The 26,457-nt window shown below is 51.3% G+C and overlaps 1 protein-coding gene across 1 annotated transcript in view; it reads right to left on the reverse strand.

The window, feature by feature from the left end:
• The window catches only part of CDYL (chromodomain Y like), a 98,050-nt gene that overhangs the window by 4,472 nt on the left and 67,121 nt on the right, over window positions 1-26,457 (reverse strand). The window contains exons 3-4 of the mRNA XM_055405927.2: window positions 7,560-7,816; window positions 6,316-6,488 (exon numbers count right to left, since the gene is read on the reverse strand). Coding sequence (XP_055261902.1) covers window positions 6,316-6,488; window positions 7,560-7,816 — 430 coding nt within the window. The remainder of the gene's footprint in view (window positions 1-6,315; window positions 6,489-7,559; window positions 7,817-26,457) is intronic.

Consider the following 26,457-nt stretch of genomic DNA (forward strand, 5'->3'; position numbering starts at 1 on the left):
GTACAGGTCCTGCACCCGGGGCGGTGCAGGCGGCTGTCCTACAGACCCATGTGAATTCCCAGGGAGTGGCACAGCAGAGGGCGCTCTCAGCTTGGGCCCCAGGAACCCCGTCTTCCCCTGATGACAAGGAGCCCAGGAAACCTGACAGGCTGCGGACGACCAGTCCAGCAGCTCTCCTGCAGGAAACCGGGCCCGGAGCCACACAGACGGCCTGGGACGGGGCAGGAGCCTCAGGGCCTGGGTCTGTGACTTCAGACAGCTCACTGACAAACTGAAAACGCGGGTATTCCTGAGTTTATATGGACCGGACAGAGTGATTGAGATGCAGAGATGAGACGCTCAGAGGCTGGTGTGAGACCCAAGACCCAACAGAGCAACCCCCAGCCCAACACACGTCTGCACGGCACCTCCCTGCTCGCGACGACCATCGAGCAGGCCTCCCAGGGGGCCTGGGTTCCCCCACACGGGGCGAGGGGTCTCACAGCCCAGACAACGCCGCTGGCCTCTGTTTTAGGATCAGGCTGGAAAGCTGGGCTGCTCTTTAGTTTAGGGCCGGCTGGTGCAGCCTCCTCCCCACCCTGGAATCTAACTACGTTCAGAGGCTGCGTCTTGTGAAGACTGAACACAGTGAAGAAAAGGACAAACACACCTGCAATGAATACAAGGTAATTCTTTCAAGGCTGTCTGAGCTCTAGATCAGGACAGAGTTCCAGACTAAACCCTACAGCCCCAGCTGCAGCACCAAAGGTAACAGTCTGGGTGCTGCTCCCTACAATTCAGCAGTTTAATCTGTTCAGAGGGGCTCTGAAAGTCACGAGTTAGCATGCAGTGTCCCCTCCTCCACAGACACAGACATGAGGGGCCATGGATTTCTGGCAGGATGAGGTGTAGGGGGGCAGGTGGGTGTGTGTGTGTGTGTATACAGTGGGGAGAGGGGGCCTCAGAGTGTGGCGGCTGCACGCCTCACTCAGGGGACTGTTCTCCAAGGCCTCTGCGGTCAGCCCTCAGTCCACTCAGGGTCCCCGGAGGTTGGGGGATTGAGCATTAACTCACGCCAATGAATGAGAGCGTGGGGTACTGTCAGGAAGATCACCCTGGGTTTCAAGGACACAAAGAGAGTCAGATAATCTCTAAAATAGGTCCTTGAAATAATCCCAGACCATCTCCATGAAGCTATTCAGTTCTGCCACCTTCTGAGAATTCTAGATCCACGACCCATGACGGAAATGCATCATCTATGCTGAGTTACAGACTGTCGACAAAGTAACTGCCAAACTGTCTCCCTGACTTAAAGCAGACATTTTCCCCGAGTGGCCCCGTATTCAGCTGCTCCTGTCAACGGGGGCAAAGTGGAGACGGTTTCAATACTGACAACTAGAAACCGCGGACAGGGATGGTAGCTTCACAAGAAAGAGGGGTCAATCAGTGTAACAATAGAGAGACTCTAGAGAGCAGCGGTAGAATCGTGGACTGCAAGGAGATCCAACCAGTCCATCCTAAAGGAAATCAGTCCTGAATATTCATTGCAAGGAGTGATGCTGAAGCAGAAACTCCAGTACTTTGGCCACCTGATGCGAAGAGCTGACTCACTGGAAAAGACCCTGATGCTGGGAAAGATTGAAGGCGGGAGAATAGGGAACCACAGAGGATGAGATGGTTGGATGGCATCACCGACTCAATGGACATGAGTTTGAGCAAGCTCTGGGAGTTGGTGATGGACAGGGAGGCCTGGCGTGGACCCTCCAGTCCACAGGGTCGCAAAGAGTCGGACACGCCTGAACGACTGAAGTGACTGACAGAGAAATGGTACAGGGAGTGGATTACTCCGTGCAGCACTAATCCTTCTCATGTTGCAGGTTCAGAGAAATGTTTGGAGTTGAACTTTTCCCCTAAGAAGATGATTTTTCTTTTTCTTTTTGCTTGGAATGATTACCTGGTGCTCTAAACCTGGGGTTCCTCCTGGGAGCAGCATGAACGAACCAGCTCGCCCTGGAGTGGACACCATCGCCCCTTCTCAGGGGACTCGGCCGTGCCGTGGCGAGGACTCAGACGCCGGAACGAGCACAGTCCGCAGAGAAATCCCTTTCCTGTTAGAAACACACGAGGCCTGCCAGACCGAAGTTCACACAACTGCTGTTCTGTTCAGCAGAAACACGAGGGCTCAGCCCCACAGCTGCCAGAGGTGGGAGGCAGGAGCTGCCTCTGGGCCCTGGACGCTCGGGACCGTCTGTCTGCTGCTTTGGGGGGGCGTAAAGCAAGCATATTTTAAACCTTAAAATCAAAATGCATGAGCATTCAGATGTGCCCCATACAACACACTGAATTTAAACTTCAGTTTCCTCTCAATTGAGTGAAAAGCTATGCTGGGAACAGTGGGAAGGAAAGAGATTATATTTGCCACAAAGTTAGCTTAAAGAGTGAAAGTAGAAGTGAAGTCACTCAGTCATATCCGACTCTTTGCAACCCATGGACTGTAGCCTACCAGGCTCCTCGGTCCATGAGATTTTCCAGGCATGAATACTGTGTGGATTGCCATTCCATTCTCCAGAGGATCTTCCCGACCCAGAGATCGAACCTGGGTCTCTTGCATTGCAGACAGATTCTCTACCGTTTGAGCTACAGGGAAGACCTTTAAAGCTTAAAAAGACCATTCAACAAAATCGAAATTCTATCCATTCTTTTGGAGAATATTTACCATCCCACAGATCTCAGCAAAAAGTTAAAAAACCACCTACAAACGGTAAGCCTCAGAAAAGCTTTGGGGAAACGGGAACTGAGCCGTCCAGGGCCGGTTTCCCGTCCTCTCTGAGCCAAGCTCCCCTGAACCAGTGTGTCTGGGCCGAGACTGAAGGCACAAGGTCACGGTCCAGGGCGCGTTTCCTCACAGTCTCTGCTCCCTCAAGCCTCGGCTCCTCCTGGTCCCACGGACTCCAAGAGCCTAACGCTATAAACCGATTGCTAATAACTGTATCATTCATGTGCTGAATGTTTTTATCACAGTCAATCTGCAAACTGGTTACCACAAAAATCCCAGCCAGAGTTAGCCCCACAGACCCGCGACATCTCCCTATTTCCTACCTTCCTTTTGGAAACTCAACGGTGGTGCTGTCCTCTGCCCGAAGATTTAAGGAATTTGAGATCGGACACCACAGAAACAAACAAAAAATATGCATAGCAATAGCTTTGCGTGTATAAGCCAACTTTACACACAAAACATGAATTTCAGTGCGAATGAGCCAAGGTAAAAGTTAAGTCGATCTGGTGTGACTATTTTTCGGATCCTGCATTAACACATTGACAAAACACATCATTCAGAGAAGAGCTGAGTGGATTTTCCTAAAGCAAGATTTGGCATTTCCCTAGAAGACCAACCCAGCTTTTTGTGAGGCGTGCTGGAGTCCCAGGAATGGAGTGGGTTGCTGAAGAAAACAAACATTTAAAGCACCTGGTGTTCAACACACCAGATGGCTGCTGGTTTTTCTTCCTCAGCTCTGTCTGGTCCCAACAGTACAAGCCTGTGCCACGGTCAAGGGCAACCCCGCCTGGGGTGGGGTGGGGGAGGCGCAGGGGGGGCCTCAGAGAGCTGAGTACAGGTAGGGCGGGGGGCCGGAACTGAGGTAGACAAACCAACTCCCAAATCACACCATCAGGTAGAAATTCAGTGTGATCTTACGGAAACTGTGCAGTCACAACCTGCGGTATAAGTGTTTGTATTTTAAAAAGAATATTCAGTTCAGTCGCTCAGTCGTGTCTGACTCTCTGTGACCCCATGGACTACAGCACACCAGGCTTCCCTGTCCATCACCAACTCCCAGAGTTCACCCAAACTCGTGTCCATTGAATCGGTGATGCCATCCAACCATCTCATCCTCTGAAGTCCCCTTTTCCTCCAGCCTTCAATCTTTCCCAGCAGCAGGATCTTTTCAAATGAGTCAGTTCTTCACATCAGGTGGCCAAAGTATTGGAGTTTCTGCTTCAGCATCAGTCCTTCCAATAAATATTCAGGGCTGATTTCCTTTAAGATGGACTGGTTGGATCTCCTTGCAGTCCAAGGCACTCTCAAGAGTCTTCTCCAACACAACAGTTCAAAAGCATCAATTCTTCAGCGCTCAGCTTCAAAGAATATTAATCCACCCTGAAGGGGTGGAATGGGTGAATATTTAGGAACACCTACAAGTTATCCTAAAGTTGCTGATGATTTGTCAAGGAACTAGGTGCATCAATTGAGCAGCTTAATTTGAAAGTAACAGAACTCATGTACACCCGGGGTGGATTCAAGTCAATGTATGGCAAAACCAACCAATATAATATTGTAAAATAATTAGCTTCCAATAAAAAAAAATAAATTAAAAAAAGAAAGTAACAGATGGTCAGTAGCAGATCTAGTGCCCTGCAAGTGTGAAATTATTCAGGTCAGAAATAATACTTAAAAACTCAAGATTATAAAGTTTCAAACTATTTCTGAAAAAACAACTGCCATACTGTAGTAGAAAAATTATGTTTGAAAAGATTAATGAACAGATAACAAGCTACTGTATACATGCGTGCATGTGTATAAAGAATCAAAAAATAAAGATTTTGAGAATTAATGAAAAGGTTATAAAAGGCCAAAACAATGCCCTCTGGTCCAGGTGTGGGCTCCAGGGTTCCTGGTGGGCTGTTTGGGGCTGTGCCCTTCAGAACCACTTGGGGAGATATTCTGGGGAGAGAGGCCCCGTCCACTCCAGACCAGACAGAAGAACCCCACTGTCCTGGTCTGTACCCCATAAGTGGTTGAGGGGACCAGGAGGTCCAGTGCCCCAAAGTCAGTGCTGAGAGTCTTGGCCACTTGGGGCCCAGGAATTATCAAAAGCAGCTCAACTTCACTCTCCAAATATCTGGGGATTTTGGAGAAGATCCTGCCAGCGTCACTGCCCCTTTGTAAGCCTGCATCTCTTTAAATGTCTTCATCCTACAAACTACAGCAGACACAAAGGTTTTTGGGGTCCCTTAGAGATATGGACACTTTAATGAGGTGGGCAGGGTGGTATGAGAGTCTTTCTGGCTGGTGACTGGGTTTCATTCAATTCAGAAAAAATTAGTCTCTGAAAGATCAGACAATTATACTTCCCGTGATTAGCATGAGACACATACAAAATATATACTTTATATGCTTGTTGCCGAATTACGTGGTTCTAGAGAAAGCTTCCTGTAATGTTATGATACAAAAGTGGAAAATCTAAAAGCAGAGGGACTCATCTAAAGTCGTATCACTAAATGCGAAAAGCTGCAAAACAGCACGCAGTACACGTCCACTTACTTGACAGAACCAAAACTAAATCCATCTTATCTGTATGTGCGTAAGTGTGCGTGCATGATGGAATGTGTATCTAAGAATGTTCGGAAGAAGAAGGCTGGGGAAGATCCACATGGACAGAGGATGTCTGTATGCTATTTAGTTTTATGTGCAGCTGGAACTAGCAATGACCTTGTGTGCACTGCTTGCACTGGAAGACCCTTCCTGTGTGGTGTTATAGAACTAGCGTGTCATGAAGCCTAGCTGACTTATTCTGCTGCTGCTACTGCTGCTAAGTCACTTCAGTTGTGTCCGACTCTGTGTGACCCCACAGATGGAAGCCCACCAGGCTCCCCCGTCCCCGGGATTCTCCAGGCAAGAACACTGGAGTGGGTTGCCATTTCCTTCGCCAATGTGTGAAAGTGAAAAGTGAAAGTGAAGTCGCTCAGTCATGTCCGACCCTTAGTGACCCCACGGACTGCAGCCCACCAGGCTCCTCCGTCCATGGGATTTTCTAGGCAAGAGTACTGGAGTGGCTTGCCATTGCCTTCTCTGGACTTATTCTGGAATTGACCAAATAGGAAGTTATCACATGAAGGAGAGAGCATCCGTGTTCCAGGGCTGCAGGCCCTGAATACACATGGTGGACACTCCAGCCATGTGCTACCCTGGGCTTTCCCACTGGACGCCATCCCCCAGAACACGTGCTGGGCTCGAGCCAGCCGCGACATCGGTTACCTGCTCGAGGCAAGTTGCCCACAGAATAGAGAGAAGATGTATGAACTCTTGCTAGAAGCGGGTCTCAGGGGAGGAGACCCATCCCGGGGTGTGGCTCACACTTGGTCTCAGCAGACCAGGGGCACGCATACTTGATGGCCTCGGCCATCTTCCTGGGAGGAGACCCATCACTCTCTCGTCACTCATCTCGGGGAGGAGACCCTCACCGACAGGGTCCAGCTCTCTGTGGGTGGGCAGTGCAGGGGAGGAGCCCCTCGCGGGGTCCGGCACATGCCGGCGATCTCGCAGACCGGGGTGCATACCTGATGGCCTCGGCCATCCTGGCGCTCTCCCTCTTGCGGTCGTCCGTCAGGCGCCGGATGAAGTAGATGAAGTCCAGGCCGCAGCAGAAGACGCTGCCCACGGCGCTGAGCAGCACCAGCTTGCTGTCGTCGGCAGCGGCCGTGCTCAGTGCGCTCTGCAGCTCCTTCATCACCTGAAAGGCACCAAGAGCGTCTGCTCACTGCACCGTCCCGACTCGATTCACCGAAGCGGGTTCATGGCCTGACACTGCTGCCCGTGTCTGCCGAGTGACTCGCAATCTCCTTTTCTGAAGCCGGGGTGGGGAGCACTGGGGACAGAGTGTTGTCACAGAACCCACCAGGAACGCAGTGTAACTAGGGAGACGTGTGCATCTGAGTCGCTAGGCAGTGTGTCCTCGTGGCTCCTGGCGGGCGAGCTCTGTTCTATCCTCTCAGCATTTCTACAGTTTGGACAGCAGGTGGCACATGCAACCAGTTCAAAGAAGCTGCAGGTTTGGTTCTGCTTTGCTTTTTGACACCAGGCTCCCACTGTTGGGACGGAAACCTCAAGTCTGGTGCACAAGTGCAGTAAGAGCAAGCACAGCATGGAGGCGTTTTCAGTGGGCACGAACCATTTAAAACGGTCCCTACGAAGCACTCACAGACACCAACGTTCTAACGCGGTGCTGGGGACCAGCCTGGACCTGGTGCCCCCTGACCACTGGCCGACACCCGAGCTTTCTGTGGTTCAGTTTTCTCAGCTGGAGAAAGCCTGACGTACCATCCACAAGCAGGATACAAACAACTATTAGAACTTACAATGTTAAGCATGAAACAGCTCAGGTTCAAACACCTCTGATTTTAGATACGTCACAGAACTAAGCTTTTGAGCCTCCTGGGAGCACCCATCTCCCTCGCCCCCTGGAAGCTACTTAACGACCAGCAATAACCGTGTAAGAATCACTGCAGCTGAAGCTGCACTCCACGCGGAGATGGAGGCTGATGGGAAGAAGGCGTGGTGAGCTTCTAGAGGGCTGGACCCCGGGGGCCCGAGGGGAGGCCGTGAGCACACACCTCACATGTGATTTCAGGGAGGCCTACCCCCCAACCCAGGCAGACCAGGGGCTCTTGGCCAGGAGATGGGGGCCCAGGGCACCCTACACCTCCCTGCTCGTAGCTGGACCCGGCCCGGGGTGGGCGGGTGGGGGAGAAGGGCCCAGGGGAGTGGGGGCTCAGCCTGCAGGCCCGGAGACAGCAGCGCTCACCTCCGGGTTGAGCGAGTTGTTCTCGGACGACTTGGTGGACAGCAGGATGTGGGTGAAGCCGTCCTGCTTCCGGACCACGATGTCCCGGTACCTGTAGGCGCTCTCCGTCTGCCGCACGCTGAAGCGCAGCCTCTTGTCAAAGGGCTGGTCTCGCCTGTCCTCGATGAACTTCCTCTTGCCGGCCGTCACACCAGTGACCGACGTCTGCAGGGTGGCGGTCCCGTTGGCCGTCAGCGCGTCCATGAACGGGGAGGTGCCTGTGGGGGCCCAGGAGCACAGCAGTGAGCACCCACCCCCAGCCTGCCCTTGACTGGGGAGAAACGCCCGTGACAGACCCAGGGCTGACCAATAGTCCAAGAAGGTTAGGACCAGAACCTCTGCAGAGTCTGCTTTCAAAGGCGTCTGCTGTCCTCACACGTCTGACAAGGAGCTTGCCCTCAGCCTTCCCTCCTGACGAAGGAGGATGGGAGGAACAAGCCGGAGAGAAGCAGCAGGACTTGAGGCTTTCGAGGAACAGACTCAACGAGAACAGCTCTTGTGAAGAGGACATATCCCGGGCGCAGAAGTCGAAAGAAAGAAGGAAACGGATTCTCAGAAACTGCCGGAGCCAAGGCTGTGTGGCCCTGAGCCGAGACTGCTTCTGGGTGAGGGTCCACTCAGACAGACGCGAGAAGCGGCCCCCTGGGCTACCCAGGGCTCTTCCACGGGAGTCTGGGCCTCTGTCCACAGTTCTGGTTCTGCTACGTTTTCAAACAGCCTCCTGGACGGCTGGACACAGCACCCCTTCCCACCACCCAGCAGGTCTGTCCCGCTGAGACGCCTCGCTCCCAACACAGGGGGCCCAGGATCGATCCCTGGTCAGGGAATGCGAGCCCACACACTGCAACCAAGACCCGGCACAGCCAAAGGAGTAACTTTTGAAAAAAGACATCAAATGTTAGGGCAGGCAGTTATCCTCCTATTGGTGTGAACTGTCTAAATATCATCTAACCTGGTAACAAAGGTACAGAGCCTTTGGGTGGAGGAAGGAAGGGAAAGAAACCTAACAAGGCTGGATGAGGCTTTCCTAATTCAATGAGTGAGAAGCTCTTTGAGAAGAACACGATGAACTACGAGTCAATAACGTGAAAGAAGACACGCCGGAGCCGCTGGAGAATTGGTGAGTGGACGTTCAGAAATCAGATCACCTCCCTGCTAAAACAAGCGGACTGTCATTCAGTTGGTGGAATTGGAGATTTCTGAAGTTAAAAACAGATTCACTCTGGGGAAACTCTGGGAGCGGTAATATACATAGGGTACAAGAATAAAGAAGCGCATGGTAAAAGGCCTCCCCCCGTCAGCCCAGGACCCACCACCATCCCAGTCACGGAGTCTGGTTTCCAGGTCTCCTGAGAGCCAGGCTCTACACACAGCAGCAGACACAGAACGAACACTGCCCTCTCGCCAGCCGGTGACAGGCCCGCACGGTGACAGAGGAGACCCAGCGTCCCACCTCGCTCGCCTTCACCAGATAGTATCTCGGGCTGAGTCCATCAGTCCAGTCTCCCTGCGCTTCTCTAGGGCTGCTCAGCGATCCTCCGAACGGACAGTCTGTAATGCTTTTCCCAGTGACCCTCTGATGTTACAGCTGAGGCCACAGCGCATACCCCAGGCTGTGCTGCTCCTTCCAGCGTGCTGGTGAACCTGCAGGGTTAGTGGCTGACAACTTGGAACCTGAGCATTTCTAACAGAAGAGCGCTTGACCAGCGGTCACGGGCGAGGGGGTGCTGCTGGGTCTTCCTGAGGAAGCCCTCAGGTGCCCTTCCTGTTTCTTTTAACCTTCAGCCTATCCTGCACTTGTTACAAAGAAGTTTTAAGATGTGTGACTGTTGGGGGCGAGGTGACAGAAGGGAGGTGAGTGGATGGCGGGGGTGCCACACTGCTTGGAGGGGTGGGCACCCGTGGCTCACCAGAGCAGGGGGCACAGCAGCCAGGCTGTCAGGGCCTGAGCTGTTAACTGGCGCGGGGCCGACCCTCCCACCCCAGCCCTGCTCCTCACGTGTCCCCCGGAGACTACTGTTTATAGAGGCGGGACTTCGAGGCTACGGGTCTACCAGCCTGGACATGCGAGCTTGGCGGCAAGCTCTGCACCCTGAGGCGGCAGGTCCCACGGAGCTTTCCATGGTTCTGCACGTTCAGACGTGGACTCCTGCTAGCTCGTGTGACCAGCCCTGCTGAACTGGCCTTCACCTCCCTGTTGACACTCTGCTGGCTATCTGCGGACCTCAAGGGCCCTGCGATCTTGCCAGGGGCTTGAGCCCCACCCCCACCCCAGGTACCCTCTGCTGCCCAACCCTGGGGCCTCGTGACTGTGCCCTATTTGGGTGGAGAAGTGCTCACGGCACGGCTGACGGGCACACAGGCGCCAGCCCAGGGCCACCTCCCTCCTGACATCTGTGCCCGGTCAGCACTCCCCTGGGGCCTCTGGACTCGCTCTTCCCTCTGCCTGGAACGTTCTGGGCCTGGAGCTCTGAACAGCCGCTTTCTTCTGCTCATCTCAATGGCAGCTGCAACGCCACCTCCTCTTGGACCTGCGTCCACGGGCCCTCCTGGCACCATCCACGTGCCGGCCCATTCTGGTTTTTTCAATCCTCACCCCAGCTCTGTCTGTCTCATCTGACTTTTACTCACAAATCATGGCTGGACGCCGCCAAGCTCCTGAGAGCAGCATCCCCTCCATCGAGCTCACTGACGCCCCCCAGTGCTCAGAGCACGTGGTCACCGCTGACCGAACAAACAAGGGGAGGGAACCCTGACACCCCTCAGCCCAGCCCCTCCGCTCTGAGGGGAGGCCAGAGGGCCACCTGGCCTCAGGACAAGTGGGGACTGGAAAGCCGCCCTGCAGAGCAGAAGCCACGGCTCAGGACTTGGCGGAGAGGCAAACACCGAGATCCAGGGCAAAGCTGCTTCCTCGGCAGAAACCGTGTGACACGTGGTCTGCCTCAGACCTGAGCTCTGACTGATGGAAACACGGGAGCAAAGCTGTCTTGTGAGCCGAGAGCTCCTGGAGGGGGCGGGTGCCGAGATCATCAGCCGCCTTCCTAGGAGGCACTGGCGTGAAATCCAGCCAAGAAAACCCACGTTTTTAGTGCCGCCCCTGAAAAAAATTTTATTTTAAAACATCCTAAGAGCAAAAGAGATACCCTCAAACAGGTACTGCTGACCTGTTAAAATTCACTGCTTCAGAAAGTGTATCTCTAAAATGAAATGTGCTTCCAACCATAAAAGAATCAGTCTTTGGATTTCCTCACTGGGCCACAAGACCCAGAAAATGGAATAAAACCTACCACACGACCGGTTCAGACAGAGGACTCCAGGCAGCGAGGACTGAGTTTGCCAGCGTGAAAGAGGCAAACAAAGTGAGCCCGCCGACTCACCAGCCATCTGCCTGGAGGCTGCATCCACGCTACAGGCAAAGGCTGACCTGGGGATGCAGACGGGAGGTGAGGCGGCCCAGGAGGCTGGAAGAAGAGGAGGACCTGGGCATCTTGGACAGTCACGGCCATCCCTCTCTGCAATCTAAACCAGAGCGCCAGCAACAGAGTCGACAGAATCCTTGGCCCTCCTTTACAGAGTCTGACTTTTCAAAACACTGTTATCCACACTCGCCGAACCTAGTCCTATTTAACAATATAAAAGCCTATCATTTTATTCAGATTATATAATCTGCAAGCTGAATTCACTGAGAGAAAACTTTTCAAGTGAACATGGAACTAAACGTAGACAGGCTTTAAACCTTCTCACCGCTTGCTTCCACAACACGTGCAAGGAGCCCTTTATCAATCACTGTACATGGCTCTCCTCCAGCTCCTTCCGTTGCGGTCCCAGCCCACGGGGGTCTCCGGATTTGCGGTCTATAGGCCAGCTCTGGGCCGTCTTCACAGGGGACACTGACATACAGCAGGTGCTGCTCTGAGGTTTGCTGCAATGTGACTGGTGCATCAGGAACAACCTGAGCACCTGTGCACCCAACACCCGTCGTGAGAAAGCGTGGGCTGCACTTCCTGGTCCCAACTCAGCATGCACGCCCCGCCCCCCAGGCCCTCGCCACCTCTGGGCCGTAAGAACTGCCTCCTCGGAGCAGGAGGGCACCCAGCACATTTGGGACACATATTGCAGATGAATACGCCTGAGTGCTGAGCGTTCAGCACCGGGTCCATGCGCCTCCTGCCTTCTCAACAGCACCACTGGGGTCTCCCTCCCCCTGGATGGTACCACCAGTACCAGAGAGCTGGTACCCTGGGAGGACTGTCAGCTAGAGGCCCGTGGGGTCTTGGCTGCCCGGCACGTCCACATCATGTCCGGTGCCCCCACTCTGCTCGATCTGCCCCACTTGCAGACTTTCTCCTCTCGCCTGACCCCCATCAGCCTCACCGCTTCTCTGCCTTCCAGTTTGGAAACTAGCTGTGTCAGCTGCATGTAGTCAACTCACACACTCCCTGCCTGTGTCCAACTCCAAGGCCACAACAGTGCGCCTCCAACCTCTTATGAAAGTACTTCTACAAAACGAGAAACTTTAAAATGTCAACTTAAATAAAAATGCCTCAGGTGAATAATCTGGTTTTTCTGTAAGCTGGGTCTCTCTCGTGTCTCTGACATCCCCTCTTGGAAATCAATGAGGTACCACCACATACTCCAGGATGCAGGCAGGACCACCTGCATCTCTGCTTCCTGAGATGCGCTGGAGTCATACTGAGCCCGTGCCAGGGGGCTCTGAAACTTCGTACTGAGGATCCACGCGCACAGCATCTGTACGCAATTAACTCATTATCTTTAAAGAGTAAAAGAACGCCAAAGGATGGAGGATGCAAAAAAGCGGCTGTAGTGCATGAAGCACACAGAATTCCTTGAAATGACTAAATAGCTCATGAATCCCAGTGATATATGAAGGCAGGTAAATGGAAAACAGTGAAGTGAATTAGTTAAAAGTCTACGAGTACCAGAATTAAGAATCATCCTGAAAACCAACAGCAAAAACAACACAAGGTGTGATTTCTTCAGTTGATATTGTTTCTGGAGGGAATCAATCTAGGAATATTAAGTATGAGAAAGCAATGAGGAGGCTTAAAAAGATAAATACGGTTTTGTGAGAAAAAGCGGCGACTGATGAAGACTATGTGATTTTAAATAATTAAATGTCCTAAAACCTACATAAGATCAACCCGACTAAACCAAAGATTCTGAACTGTGAGGTTCATGGTCCTGTGACACTTGACCTGAGACGTGCAACGCCCCTCCATCCACAAACTCAAACTGATTCACAGCAGCATCAGGGCGCAGCTTCAAAACCATGCTCCTGGGGCCATTCCCCGCCACCCGGGGTTTCTGGGGTCCCTGGCGGGGAAGCAATCCCCGCGCGTGACTCCGACGCCCACTACCTGACCAGCACAAGTTCCGTCTTAACAGGACCCTCCGGGTCCCTGGAGGGAACAGCCTTGGTCGGAGGACGGAGAGCAGTCAGCAGGAATGGCTCCTGCCCATCAGAGGAGGGTCGTTAACGTCCAGATGACTGGAACAGACAGACAGGGCAATCAGAAGAGAGAGGCCATGTGACACAGACCTCGCAGTGAAGGACATGGACCAGAAGACTGCAGGGAGACGGGAGATGCTGAAGTGTCGATCAGGGTGTCAGAGATGCAGAGAACAGTCCACATGAGCGAATGTGCTCCTCTCCATCAGCCCAGGCAACGAGTGAACCAGAGGCGACAGCAAAGTCTCCGGGTCGGGGAACCAGTGGGGAGTCTGGCAGTGGAGAGAAACGGCGACTTCACCGTGGTCCTCAATCAGAACCGCATTCCCACGTTCCCAGCTCAGCAGTGGACAGTTACGTTTACAATTCTCAAACTGCTCGCAGCTCATGGCACGGAGGAGCGCGCACACCTCCACGTCCGGAAGACATCCACACCTCCCCTCAGATGGCTTCCCGCTCAGTGATGACTCCTCACTTTCCCCCTATTCTCCCCAGAAAGCAAGAGGGGAAACGCCAGACATCAATGGAGTGTCTCAAGAAGTCACGACGGGGAGGCGGAGGGGCATGACAGACATCATGGGCCCATCGGCACTCAGGGTCCCGGGCGTCTCACTGAATCACTTTCACAAGATGAAAACCAAGGTCCAGCGTTCAGCCAACCTCCTGAGGTCACGGAGTCCCCATCCAGAAGGTCAGAGGGTGCCTGCAACTCCTCCCCGGACCTGCCTGTCCTATGGAAAACCTCGGGGCTGTCTGTCACTGGGAACTCCTGCTGCCAGGCCAGCCATGGGGAAGGGGTGGTCCAAGCCCTCAGAGAAACAGCTTCGGCTTAGCTTTACCTCATACACACACAGTTATGTACTTTTGTCCTAAATAAAATATTAGCTAACATAATTTGGAACATAATTTCTTATGGCAAAACCACATGGCGTTTACCAGTTTAATCACTGCTGAGCACAGAGTTCGGTGGCACCAAGTACAGCCACACTGATGGACAGCCGCCGCCGCCCACCTCAGAGCCCTCCAATCCCCGAGGTGAGCCTGTGGACCACCGAACGCTCACCCCTCACTCTCCAGGCAGCCATTCTCCCCCTTCCTGTGCCCATGAACATCATGACTCCAGACACCTCATGTAAGCATAGTCGCTTGATGTTTGTTCTTCTGTGTCTGACATATTTCATTTAGCATAGTATCTTCAAGGTACATCCCTGCTGTAGCCTGTTTAAGAACATCATTCTTTTCAAGGATGAATAATACTGCATTCCAATATTAAAAAAAAAACAAAAACCCACCACATTTTGTTTATTCAAGGATTCCCTGGTGGCTCAGAGAGTAGAGTCTGCCTGCAATGCGGGAGACCTGAGTTTGATCCCTGGGTTGGGAAAATCTCCTGGAGAAGAAAATGGCAACCCACTCCAATATTCTTGCCTGGAAAATCCCATGGACGGAGGAGAACTCTGGCAGACTACAGTCCAGAGGGTCGCAAAGAGTCAGACACAACTGAGCGACTTCACTTTCATTCCCCAATGGCTATCTGGGTTGCTTCCACGTTTTGGCTGTTGTGAATAATGCTGTATGGACATTCGTATTCACGAGTGGACAAATACCTGACCCTACTTCATATTAACCTAAAAGTAGAATTAGTAATCCCATGGATTATATACAAATCTGTATCTGTTGACAGAAAAATAGACCATACAGTAATTCTATGTTTAATCTTATGAAGTTATATTATTTTCCTAAATTAGCTAGAATGTGTTTAATTAGCAATTATAACCAAACTCTTGGAGAAGATCCAAGTCATGGACTGGACTGGGATGACTTCCACTTTCTCACTAAGTTTCTCTGGTTTTCCTGGGATAGGGAAGCGGAGGAGACAAACGCTGGAAGGGTTATTACAATCAAACACAAACTGTACAAGAATCTGTAGTCAGTTCTGAGCTCTTGATCGAGACAAAATCCTCAAAAAACACATTGTTTCTCTATGGCCAGGACTCACTTTCTCCCAGCCAGCCTTGTAGTTCGCAGGTACATGTGAGGCCGCCAGCCAAGAGGGTGGGATACCGGCCTCACCAGCCTGCGCCTCCGGTCCCAAGCACTAGCCTTGCAGTTAGAGACAAGAGTCTGCTGATGACATTCTGACAGGAGAGTAAAAGGAACCTGAAGATTTTTCTTCTCTGGAATAAACACACTCTGGTCAGCAATGTCACCATAAACTCTGCAAACCGGAGTCACGGCGAGTCCGTGCTGTGTTTGGAGGTTTCCTGGCACAAAGGTTAGTCCTCTGCAGCCTGTCTTGTGCAGAAGAGCCCACTGCCGGCTCTGATCTTCCCTGGGGGTTCAGCTGAGTTCCCTGGAGGGCACTCATCCCTCAGGGGACTTGGGTTCCTGGATCCAGAGAAGCAGGGAGCCCTCAGTGATCAGAGGAAATCTGAGCATCATTTTTACTCAGTTCAGCAGAAATGGCAGTCACGCATCCCAAAGCTGTCAGCAGTGACATCTCAGACTGAGGAGCTGGAAACCCTCACAAGTGAAATATGCTCTTTGAAGAGGCTGACAGAAAACTTTCAAGCAGGGAGTCAGTCAAATTTTAACTACAGACGCAAATGCAAGCTATTTAGTTTTATTTATGAAAAAGTAAAATAAAAAGGAAAAACTAATACCAACATAAATTCTATCATTCTAAATACGCATATCAGGATAAGTTCCTACAGTGAATCCAGTAAGACCGGTGATGCTTTAAATGCAACGCACTTTAGTTTCTCATTAACAGCTTCCAGTGTAAGTCATATGCTGGAGAGGAAAAAACTTAGCAAAATCTTTATACTGTGTCACTTTAAAGTTTCAAAAAAGTAACAGAAAATGATCAGACCCACATTCTTCTTTAGTCCTGAAATAAAGGAGTCACAAGAAAAGCAAAACTACAAGAAGGGTAACTACTGCCCGACACGGTGTGAGTCTTTAGCGGTGGGTCTTACTATCCATCTTACCTACAGACCTTTATTTCTTGCAAAAACGATTCTACCTTATTTGACACAGGACTGAGTCTGCTCAACAGTTTTCTTTGCAAAATTTGCCTTGACTTTTAAGAACCAGCTTTTGCAACTACTGCTTCAGCAAGAGAAGTAATTGATTATAATCTGATTTCCCTGCTTAATTTTAATAGTGCCTGCCCAACCATTTTAAACCTTACATATTAAAGGAAGACACAATTGTGGTCAGATGTATGCAGAGTGCAACACAAGTTCTACTCCAGATAAAATCAGTTCAGTCTACACTTACTGCATTCAGCACATTCCTGGCTAAAATGTTCACGTGCTAACTTCCTCGTGGTGGTACCGGGGTGGCTCAGAGGCCAAGACTGGATCACGCATTCTCACCCAGAGTAAGACTAATGAGGTCAAGGTGTCTGCTGATATTCACAGCGAAGCCTACTTCAGCCTTCCATCTGCGAAGTCAACAGCAAGGGGCCAGGGATGAAAACCCGTCATCGGGACTTTCCGTCTTGTCCACCTGGGACAAGAGGACTGTCCTGGGTCCTGAGTTTTCACACGTCAAAGGACAGCAGAGGACAGCAGGACAGTACTACTTCTTCTTCATGTAAAGTGGAGTCGCTCAGTCGCGTCCGACTCTTTGTGACCCCATGGCCTATGCAGTCCATGAGATTCTCTGGGCCAGAATACTGGAGCGGGTAGCCCTTCCCTTCTCTAGGGGATCTTCCTGACCGAGGGATCGAACCCAGGTCTTCTGTACTGCAGGCAGATTCACTGGTAAAGAATCCACGTGCAATGCGGGAGACCTGGGTTCTTCGTGTGAACTGACTTTCTAAAGCAGCCCTCCTCCCCAACCCTCACCTCATCTCTAAACGAGCAACAGCTTAAATCAGAAGAGCACCTGCATTAACTTCAACTGTGTTCTCAAACACTACCATGGCTCGAGGTTTGCAGCTCAGTGTGTGTTCTAGACCTCGATGGGCAGGAGAGATCAGTAAGGCCACAAAGGCAAAGCTGCTGAACACACAACTTGCCCTCAACAAGATGAAGCCGGGGTGACAGCACCGCGGGAAGCTGAGGTCCAGTACCTGGTCACCAAGACCAGGACACAGACTTCACGCCAGGCTTCCTGGAGGCCAGGGCAAGGCTGGAAACCCCACTAAAAGGCGATTCTAAATGAGAAACGTACTGCTTAAGTCAACGACCTGGTACTTCTAAGACCCAAGAGAAGTCACGCCCTGAGGGTCTCTGAAAGATCAAGAGACCAACACACACACGCTCAGCCTCCCCAGAGCAGAAGGAACAAGGGACAACGAAGGCAGAGACAGCGCACACCGGAAGGGCAGTGAGAGGCGCTCGGTCGTGTCCGATTCTTCGCGACCCTCCCCAGCCAGAACACTGGGGTGGGGGGCCTTTCCCTTCTCTGGGGACCTTCCCAACCCAGGGACGGAACCCAGGTCTCTGCACTGCAGGCAGTCTTTACCAGCTGAGCCACCAGGGAAGCCCGAGAATGCTGGAGTAGGTAGCCTGTCCCTTCTCCAGATCTTCCTGATCCAGGAGTCCAACTGGGGTCTCCTGCACTGCAGGCGGATTCGTTACCAACCGACTATCAGGGAAGCCCAGTCCACGGGGGTCACAGAGTCGGACACGACTGAGCACACAGCAGAGCGGACTGCACACTCAGCGGGTCCCCCGAGGGCATCAAGGTGGTGGCTTTCCCAGCATTTCCCCACACACGGGGGTTTCCCTCCTTAAACAGATTCGAACATGGAGCCTCAGAGCGGAGCTGATCCAGGCAGAGCGGAGGGGAGGCGGATGTGCCAGCCCCTCGTTGGCCCCCAGAAACACCGGATGTCCCTGAACTTAGGACACTCCGTGAGAGAATGAGAAGGTATGGTTTTATTTTAAAAGGAAACGGGCAGTGTGGACTTGATGCCTGTCCTCAGAGTTCAGCCGCTGGGCTAGGGTGACCGTGCGGGGGAAGGGGAGGGTCAGACGGGCCACAGGGCAGGCCTGGGGCCGAGACGGCCACCTCGGGCTCGTCACCGGCCCTTCCAGACAAGCTCTAATTGCACTTTCAGGGAGTTTTCAGACCATGAGAACAAGGTCAAAATTCAACTCACAGAGAACTTTCAGGAACCATTCTAAGTACCTGTGGCGCTTACTCAGAATTCAGCTTCTTTTTAGTCAAGATTTCTCTCATGAGGACCTAAAGGAAATTTACTCATAGGAACATAGAATACCGTTCAAAACATCTGGTGTGAAGAATCACCTCCTGGGAGAAGGGTAAAGTATGCTGTCTGTACTGAAAACACAATCACCCACCCAGCGACCCCACTCCAGGGATTTAAGCAAGAACACGGAAAATGTGTCCACACCAAGAGCACGCACACATGTGTTCACAGCAGCCACACGCACAGGAGCAAAAGGAGGGAGTGACCCAGATGTCCATCAACAGTGAGGGGTATTCACACTGTGGAGGGTTAGCCACAAAAGGGATACAGCATCCACCTATCACTGTATCACAGGTTAACTCTGAAAACATGCCAAGGAAAAGAATACAGACACAGTTGACTCCATTTACGTGAACTGTCTAGAACAGGCAAACCCACAGAAGCGGAGAGTAAGTTATTCGTTGCCAAGGGCTGGGAGGAAGGTGGAAAGGGGAGTGATTCCAACAGGTACAAGGTTTCCTTCTGAAGTGAAGACAATGTTGAGGAACTAAACAGTGACTATGGTTGCATAACCATGAGAACGTATTTAATAAAATCTGAATTGTACAACACTTTCAAAGCATGCATTTTATGATATGTGATGGCTATCTCATTCTTCTAAATGCAAAAAAATTACCTATTCCAATAACAGAACCTCAATAGATTGTTGATATAACATATATGTTTACATTCAAATTATATAAAGTACTATAAGATTAAAAACAGTGAAATTTGAACAGTCAGATTACTATTCCAAGAGGGGAACGTTACAGGTCAATGCCGATAATAAATTAGGATCTTAATAGGATCTATAATATTATTTAGTAAAGCAAACGCAACCATGTATAAACAGCATAAAATATCAAAGCTAAGCTGAGTTAATTCTAGGAACTCAAGGCTGACTTGGTGTTCAGTGGGAGGGGATGGATGAGGAAGGAGCAGAACCCAGAGTAACTAACCCGTTTAAAGGAACAAATGGGAAAGAATACTCTCACCAGATGTAGGCAATGCAGTATCAACGCGTGATAAAATGCTGTTGGAAAGAGTGGCACTTATTCTGAACTCTGTATCCACACCCTCTGCCGCACCTGGGTCTCCCACTGTGGACTGGCGGACCCTCGCAGCCTTGCAGCTGGAACAGAGACACGAGGGGCTGCGGACGGGAGCTTGCTCCCGTGTCCTGGACAGCGCCACGAGAATGACACCAGATTAGCCAGAGGAGAAGAGGCCCAAGCTGCTGACCCCTGGCGGTTCTGGCTGAGGCAGTTCAAGGCCCGACGAGGATTTTAAACTTCACCCTCACTGGAAGTGGCTGTAGGCTGGGCTCCCGAGTCAGACCACCTCGAGTGCTTCCTGGCTCTCCCGCTCACTGGCAGCCACCCCACACAGCTACCGTGGGATCAGGTGACTGACAGGCATAAAGCACCTACGCAGGCCCTGACGTGCATCCTACACACGCTGGAAACACACTACACCTACTGCACACACAGCAGCGCAGTTTGCTCTTTCAACCTGCCTCTGGACCTAACTGTGCTACATTTCTACGTTTCAGTAACAAACACGTCCGTCTTTTATAAGCCTAGAATGAGAAAGAGAGGGATTTTAAACGCTGTGACATGGTTCTGAATCGGGGCAACACTGGTTTAGAACAGTAAGTCTTCACGCGCACAGTACTGTCACCCGCCTTCTGTGCGCCCTGCAGCGTGCTCGCCAGCGGAGCCACAGCGCCCGTCTGTCCCGCACCGCTGACCCGCCCCCCACCTTGCCCTCCTCCACCTCCCTTCCTCTCTGGCAGCCACCACTGTCCTATGCTGTCCATTCACACACACAGAAATATTACACATGAATGACGTCATGCAGCACTCGTCTCTCTTCGTCTACTTCATTTAGCGTAACACCTTCTAAGTTCACGTTGTCTCAAATGGCAAGCTCAGATTTTAAGGGCTCAGCATTCCTTTGTGTGCGTATGTGTACGCCTCACATCTTCTGTGGACCCATTCGTCTGCAGAAGGGCTCTGAGGCTGCTCCCACCTCGGCTACTGTAAATGCGGCAACGAACACAGCGGTGCACATCTCAATCAGCACCTTCGCGTTCTCTGGGTAAATACCCAGAAGTAGGACAGAGAGACCACAGCTCTGTTTCTAGTTTCCTGAGAAACCTCCACACTGTTCTCTACAGCGGCTGCACCGACTTACAATCCTAGCAAAAGCGCAGGAGGTTCCCTTTTCTCCACCCTCACCAACACTTGTTACTTCTTGCCTTTTTGGTAACAGCCTTTCTAACGGGCACGAGGTACTATCTCACTGTGGTTCTGATTTGCATTTCCCTAGAATAAGTGACGCTGAACATTGCTTTGTGTATCACTATTTTATCCTTGGATTACACCTTTAAAAATAAGGGTCAAATTCAACACTAACATGTTCCTGTATAAAAACAAGTCGGGTCTAAGAGAAGAGGTCCTGTGGAAACGCTCAGCACTTCCCTGTCTTGTGGCTCGTGGACAGGCAGCTGAACGCAGATGTGGAGGGAGCCCCGTCAAGATCAGAGATGCCCACCCAGCCACCCCGAGGTTCTCAGATCGCATGTAATGGCCTTATGATGATGACGGCTAAGTGACAAACCTGACAGAACTCTACAGCAAACAACCTTAACGATGAAACCTCGAATCAGAACAAAGAACAGCAAACAGAACATGAAAACAAGAACTTAAATGATGCCGTTTATAACAACATCCAAGAGTATTAAACGAGAATCCAAAGGAATCAGCTAATGAAAGACATGTAAGGTCTCTACTCACAAGACTAAAAAATACTTGTGCTGACTGTAAATATGCCAATCTCCCTAAATGACCAGAGTGACTGCAACCTCAGTTCTAATCCCAGAAGGGCTCTGTTCTCCTGGAGAGTGGAAACTTAAAGCTGACCCTACCCTGGACGTGGACATGGACAGGGCCAAGAGTGACCAGGGCACTCCTGAACAAGGACACGGGGAAGGACTTCCTCTACCAGACCCCAAGACTTCAAGACACTGCGGTTAGGACAACGTGGGGCCGGCTGAAGGACGAGAGAGCAGACTAGAAGTCTGGGGACGGACCTGTAAAGACAGTCCCTGGGTGTACACCAGAGGCGGTTACGCAGCAGGGATGACGATGTACAGAAGCTGACAGCTACACATCCTCCAAAGCAGAGAGCGCTAACCACGAAAGCTTCTGGAAGACAACACAGGAGAACGGGTCTGGAGATGAGGAAGAGATTAAACAGCACAGAAAGCAACAGAAACAATGGATACACTGGAGCGCATAACATTAAGAACTCTTGTTCACCAAAACACCACCAGGGAATTTAAGAACTCATCCCCAGATTGGAAAGGCCTGCATCACAGCCCCCTCAGAAGCCTGTTTCAAGCGCTGTGAACAGCACACACACAGGGTTTCTCAAATCACTAATTAGCCACTGGAATGTCAGGCCACGTCCTATTCACGTAGAGAAGTGAGGAAGGTCGAGGAACTTTCAGGATCATCAGAGGTGAGAGCCCTGCTTCTACAATGCCAGACTGTGCTCCCCGAGGGGAAAGGGCTGGCGAGGATGATGAGGAAAGAACCTGGTGACCAGCAGATGGGTGACCAGGGGCCTACCAACCGTGCCCTCAGGCCAGAGCCAGGTGTGAGCCCAGCTACCCGTCTAATCTCCACTGCCGGTGGCCACTTTAACAGCAGAGCTGAGTGTCGTATCGGAGCCCGTCTGGCCCCAAAGCCTACACCACCTCCCACGTGACTCTATAGCAGAAGTGTGCTGACCCCTAGGCTAGACGGCCCTCTCTGGTCCACAGTATTCACCGAATGAGACCCTGGAGAGAGGGAAGCCCCTGGAGGCCTGAAGGGCCTGGATCACCATTCAGCATGAGGACTGTTTCCTGAAGGGGATCACCATTCAGCATGAGGACTGTTTCCTGAAGGGGATCACCATTCAGCATGAGGACGATTTCCAAGCCAACAATTATTTTTTAAAGTCTAAATTTGCTTTGTGCAACCAGACTTTGTGTCCTCGGTGAAAAGCAAAAAGTATGGCAATGTCACAGAATCACCAAAGTGAACTACTTAAGACGAGAATCATGGCCTGTGTTTGGAAACTCTTCACTTAAAAAAGTGATTCTGGGGTTGCTTGAAAGAAACCACGTTTGCTCCAAAACAGATGCCTGTAAGTGATCTCTCTGCTTGATCGGAGGGAGCAGACACAGTCAGGTGCCAGCAATGCCAAGGGATGAAGCACCCCCAGCTCGGCAGGAAACTGCGTGTGCGTGCATCCTGACACCACGCGGTCTGCACTCCGCACACAACCTCTCTGAGGGCAAGTGTAACATTCCTGTGAAAAGTGAGACCCAGCTGCCTCCAAAGCCCCTCACCAGGGAAGTCGTGCCTTCTGACCGCCTCCACCACTATATCTCCTGCTTTGAAAACAAACGAACAAACAATAACCCAGGCTCCCCTCCGAGCTGTCTTCTCTTTAACTGTATTTGAAACTTCAAAATGACTATTATGATTAAAAACAAATGAAAGCAATGGTAGTTTTAGGAGAAAAAAAATTCATCTTGAAACCATAGAATTTTGACTTTGATCACACAATATGAGCGTCAATACTGATTCTCCCCAAACTGAAAGAAAGCGAAAATAAAACCACCACCCTGGCTCACAGGACAGCCTGACAGAGGACATCCCCAGAATCACGCGTGGTTCTGCTGCTTCTCAACCACCCCCAGCAAGAGGCTGATGTTTCCAGCGAGTAGGATAACTTCTCTGTTCTCAAATGATGAGAACTCACTCATACTCCTTGAGACACCTACACATCTTTCTCAAAAGCTTCTTCTTGTGTCTCAACTTTTTACTCATAACTTCAGAGTCCTCGCTGCCTGGCTGTCCCCCTCCAACAATCTTACGATCCTCTGTACCTTTCCAAAACACGCCCTGAAAGAGGCAGGCTTCCTTTGTGTACACAGGGAAGCAAGACAAATCAAGCCAGTAACTGCTTCCTTCTTGATATTAACAGCCATGTCATCTTTAAAGACACGAAACCACTTTCTCAAAACTGAAACCGAGAGTCTATTCAACGCTTAGAAGAGGCGCTCTGACGCTGATTATTAATGAGGACTTTAAAGCCCACTATGACTGACTCCTTCAATCAAAGTTCTGAAATCAACAACTTTGCTAAACAGGTGCAGCCGCCATGGAAATACATTTTGAAGGCTCTTCACAAATTTAAAACATACAATTACCATATGACCCAGCCAATTCCCATTTCAAGGTATTTATCTGAAGAGAACAAAAACACTAACTCATAAAGAGACACACACCCTTTTGTTCACAGCAGCATCACTTACAAGAGCCGAAATGGGGGAACGGCCTGAGTGCCCATGGATGACTGGATAAAGGCGTGGGGTGTGTACACACACCCCTGCTGTGTAACACCTCAGAAGTTACCACTCGCAGAAAGAACTGGGGACACGAGGAGCTGAGGACACAGTCCGCCTCTAAGTTGCACAGGGACGTTCACCTGTGAGCAGGGCTGGCACCCCTGGCACCCCCATGGTGTGCATCAAGGGCCAACCGTAAAGAAGCACCAACCACCGTGAGACGCAAACGTGTCCATGTGACTAATGGACTGAAAAGTTGGTGCCAACGTTCACGGGAGCTAACAATATTTTAAAAACCTGACAACTTCAGGCTGAGCAGCAAGCCACCCAGCACTGGTCACTTGATTCCAAACCCCACTCCCCACGCTGATTGTCCCCTGGCTGTATGCCAAGCCCCGTTATAGAGCCACGTTACACACAGAAACGGTTATCCCATTTCTATCTCACTGTTTCCAAAACTCCAAGCCCCGTACTAAGAGGGAATCCCTGGCAGTTAAGGCAACTTCTCGTTCATAAAACAGAGCAGCACAGTTAACCTGTCCTCCTCCATGGTGACGGTGATTAGGCTTAATGCCAAGAGCCTGGAAACAGGGAACAAGAGGAGCCTTGCTCCCGCCGAGCCTCCCCTCTCACAGCCCCGCGGGCTCCCGTGGAGGCCGAGGTCAGGGGGCGTCCGGCCATCCTACACTCTGCCACCTCTCGTGGGACTGGTGTCTGTGCAGACGCCGCGCTGACGTCTCAATCCTGCCACCCCCGTCTGACACGTGACAGGTGGACTCGCTCACGGGATGATACAAGACCCCTACCCTGTGACCGACATGGAACAATCACATCGTGGGCATGCCTCCTAACACACCACATCTCGTTAACTACTTGACTTGAAGGTTTAATTAGAACCAGATATTGTCCCTGTTAAGGCTCTGATCCCTGCAGACACCCAGAAATTGCCATGATGACAGCTATCAGCAGAATCAGTCCCGTGGGCTGGAGAGAGAAGGCTGCTGTCGAAAGTGGACCACCACTCGAGCTGCCAGCCCTGGGGAAGCGAGGGGCTTCCAGATACAGGACGCATTTCAGGCTCCACGGCCTTCACCCCCAACCCAGACAGAGTCATGTGTTCAATTCTCAAAAGCAAACTTTAAGGCTCCTGACCACACCCACCCCAAGGATGAAGCAGGTCATGGGAGAACAGGCACCGAGACTCTCACCAGGCTGCGTAACCCCCTGAAGGCAGATACCAGACAGGCCCGTCCACTCTACCCACTAGCGTGGGAACCCCCGTCCCACGTGGGGCCAGGAGAACGTGCACACACATGCTCGGACATGAGGTGAGTGTGGTCCTTGGGCAAGACCGGCATGGGCATGATGGCTTCACGTTTTGAAAAAGTTAAACCAGCCACCCCTCCGCCCCCACCCCCTTCCCAACAGGCAAGGGATATACTAAGGAAATCAACAGAAAAACGAGTGCAAACAGGAAACTGTAACAAACAATGACACCACTTTTTACCTTCTCATCAGGCAGATAGACTTATGAAGAGCTGATTAAGAACAGGTGAGTGGGCACCTGGTCTTCAAGTTTGTTGAGAGATGAAGTTGCTCCCATCTATCAAAACCTTAGGTCTGCTGTAGCCCGTGCATTCACCCTTGCTCACAACAGCAAGTGTGCGGCCACAAAGGACTCAGGAGGACGGCGTCTCTACAGGTAGGTCCACGTGGGTACAAACACACATGCGGGGGGTGGGGAGTGAGGAAATGAGGCAGAACACGGAAAATGGTGAGCACACGGATAGAGGGTAGATGGGCTTCCCTTGCTCTGTCTCCCAACATCCCCGAAAGGCTGAAATCATATTAAAAAAAAAAAAAAATCAAGCTTACAAGTTGAAAAGAAGTGAGGCAGAGATACGAGTCTCAACACAGAAAGTTCTCCAAGACCTGACGTCAAGTGAAAGAGACAAACCCAAGACCGTTTACGGAGCATGACTCCACGCTGAAGAGTACAAGCAGACAGAACAACATCTGGAATGACACACGTCAAATCAGGAACGCTCCCCCTGGGGAAGGAAACAGGGTTCTGAGGGGAGCGGGTGACGGTTCGCTCAGCATACTTGTCAAAGTCACAGCATTTATGGATTTCTTGTGTTTCAGACGGGGTATCACTGAGATATACTCACAGGGGAAAACCTATTTACACAATGTGGGTCCCCACTAAAGGATGCACCAAGACACGGGCCCCTGTGGAGGCAGGTGTGCAGGCAGGCAGACGGGAGCAGGACACACGGCACCTGTCCCCGTGCCTGAGGCCAGGCTGGCATCTACAGGCAGAGCCAGGGACGCTGAGCAGGGAGCACCCGGGCCCGAGGCCACAGCGCCCCCTGCTGAGCAGCACGGCACTGCCGCTCCGACAGCAGGCGTTATGGGAGTCGCTCACGCCATAAATAACCACCCCTTTTTAAAGAACGGAGAGCTGTTCACTTGAGTGTGAAAACACAGCCAAGATGTATCATAAAATTAAAAAAGGAACCCAAGTGGCAGAACCGTAAGACAAACAGGAGCCCACTGATGTATTTAAAAGACGTGTGTGTCTGTACTGTTTCTGGAAGGAAAAAATGGTTAGCAGCAGTTCTCAGAGGAGGAGGCGGTGGTGGATTGGGGAGGCGGGACCTCTACTTCTTTTTTCCTTTAAGATGTTTTAAGATATTACAGAAAAACCGGACAGAATTTTTTTTGCCAACTCAGTATTTTATGTCTTCCTGTTTTTTAAAAATTTTAACTGTTA

This window comes from Moschus berezovskii, chromosome 23 (genome assembly GCF_049115385.1).
Source record: "Moschus berezovskii isolate FMDL1 chromosome 23, NW_MosBer_1.0, whole genome shotgun sequence".
Lineage (NCBI taxonomy): Eukaryota > Metazoa > Chordata > Mammalia > Artiodactyla > Moschidae > Moschus > Moschus berezovskii.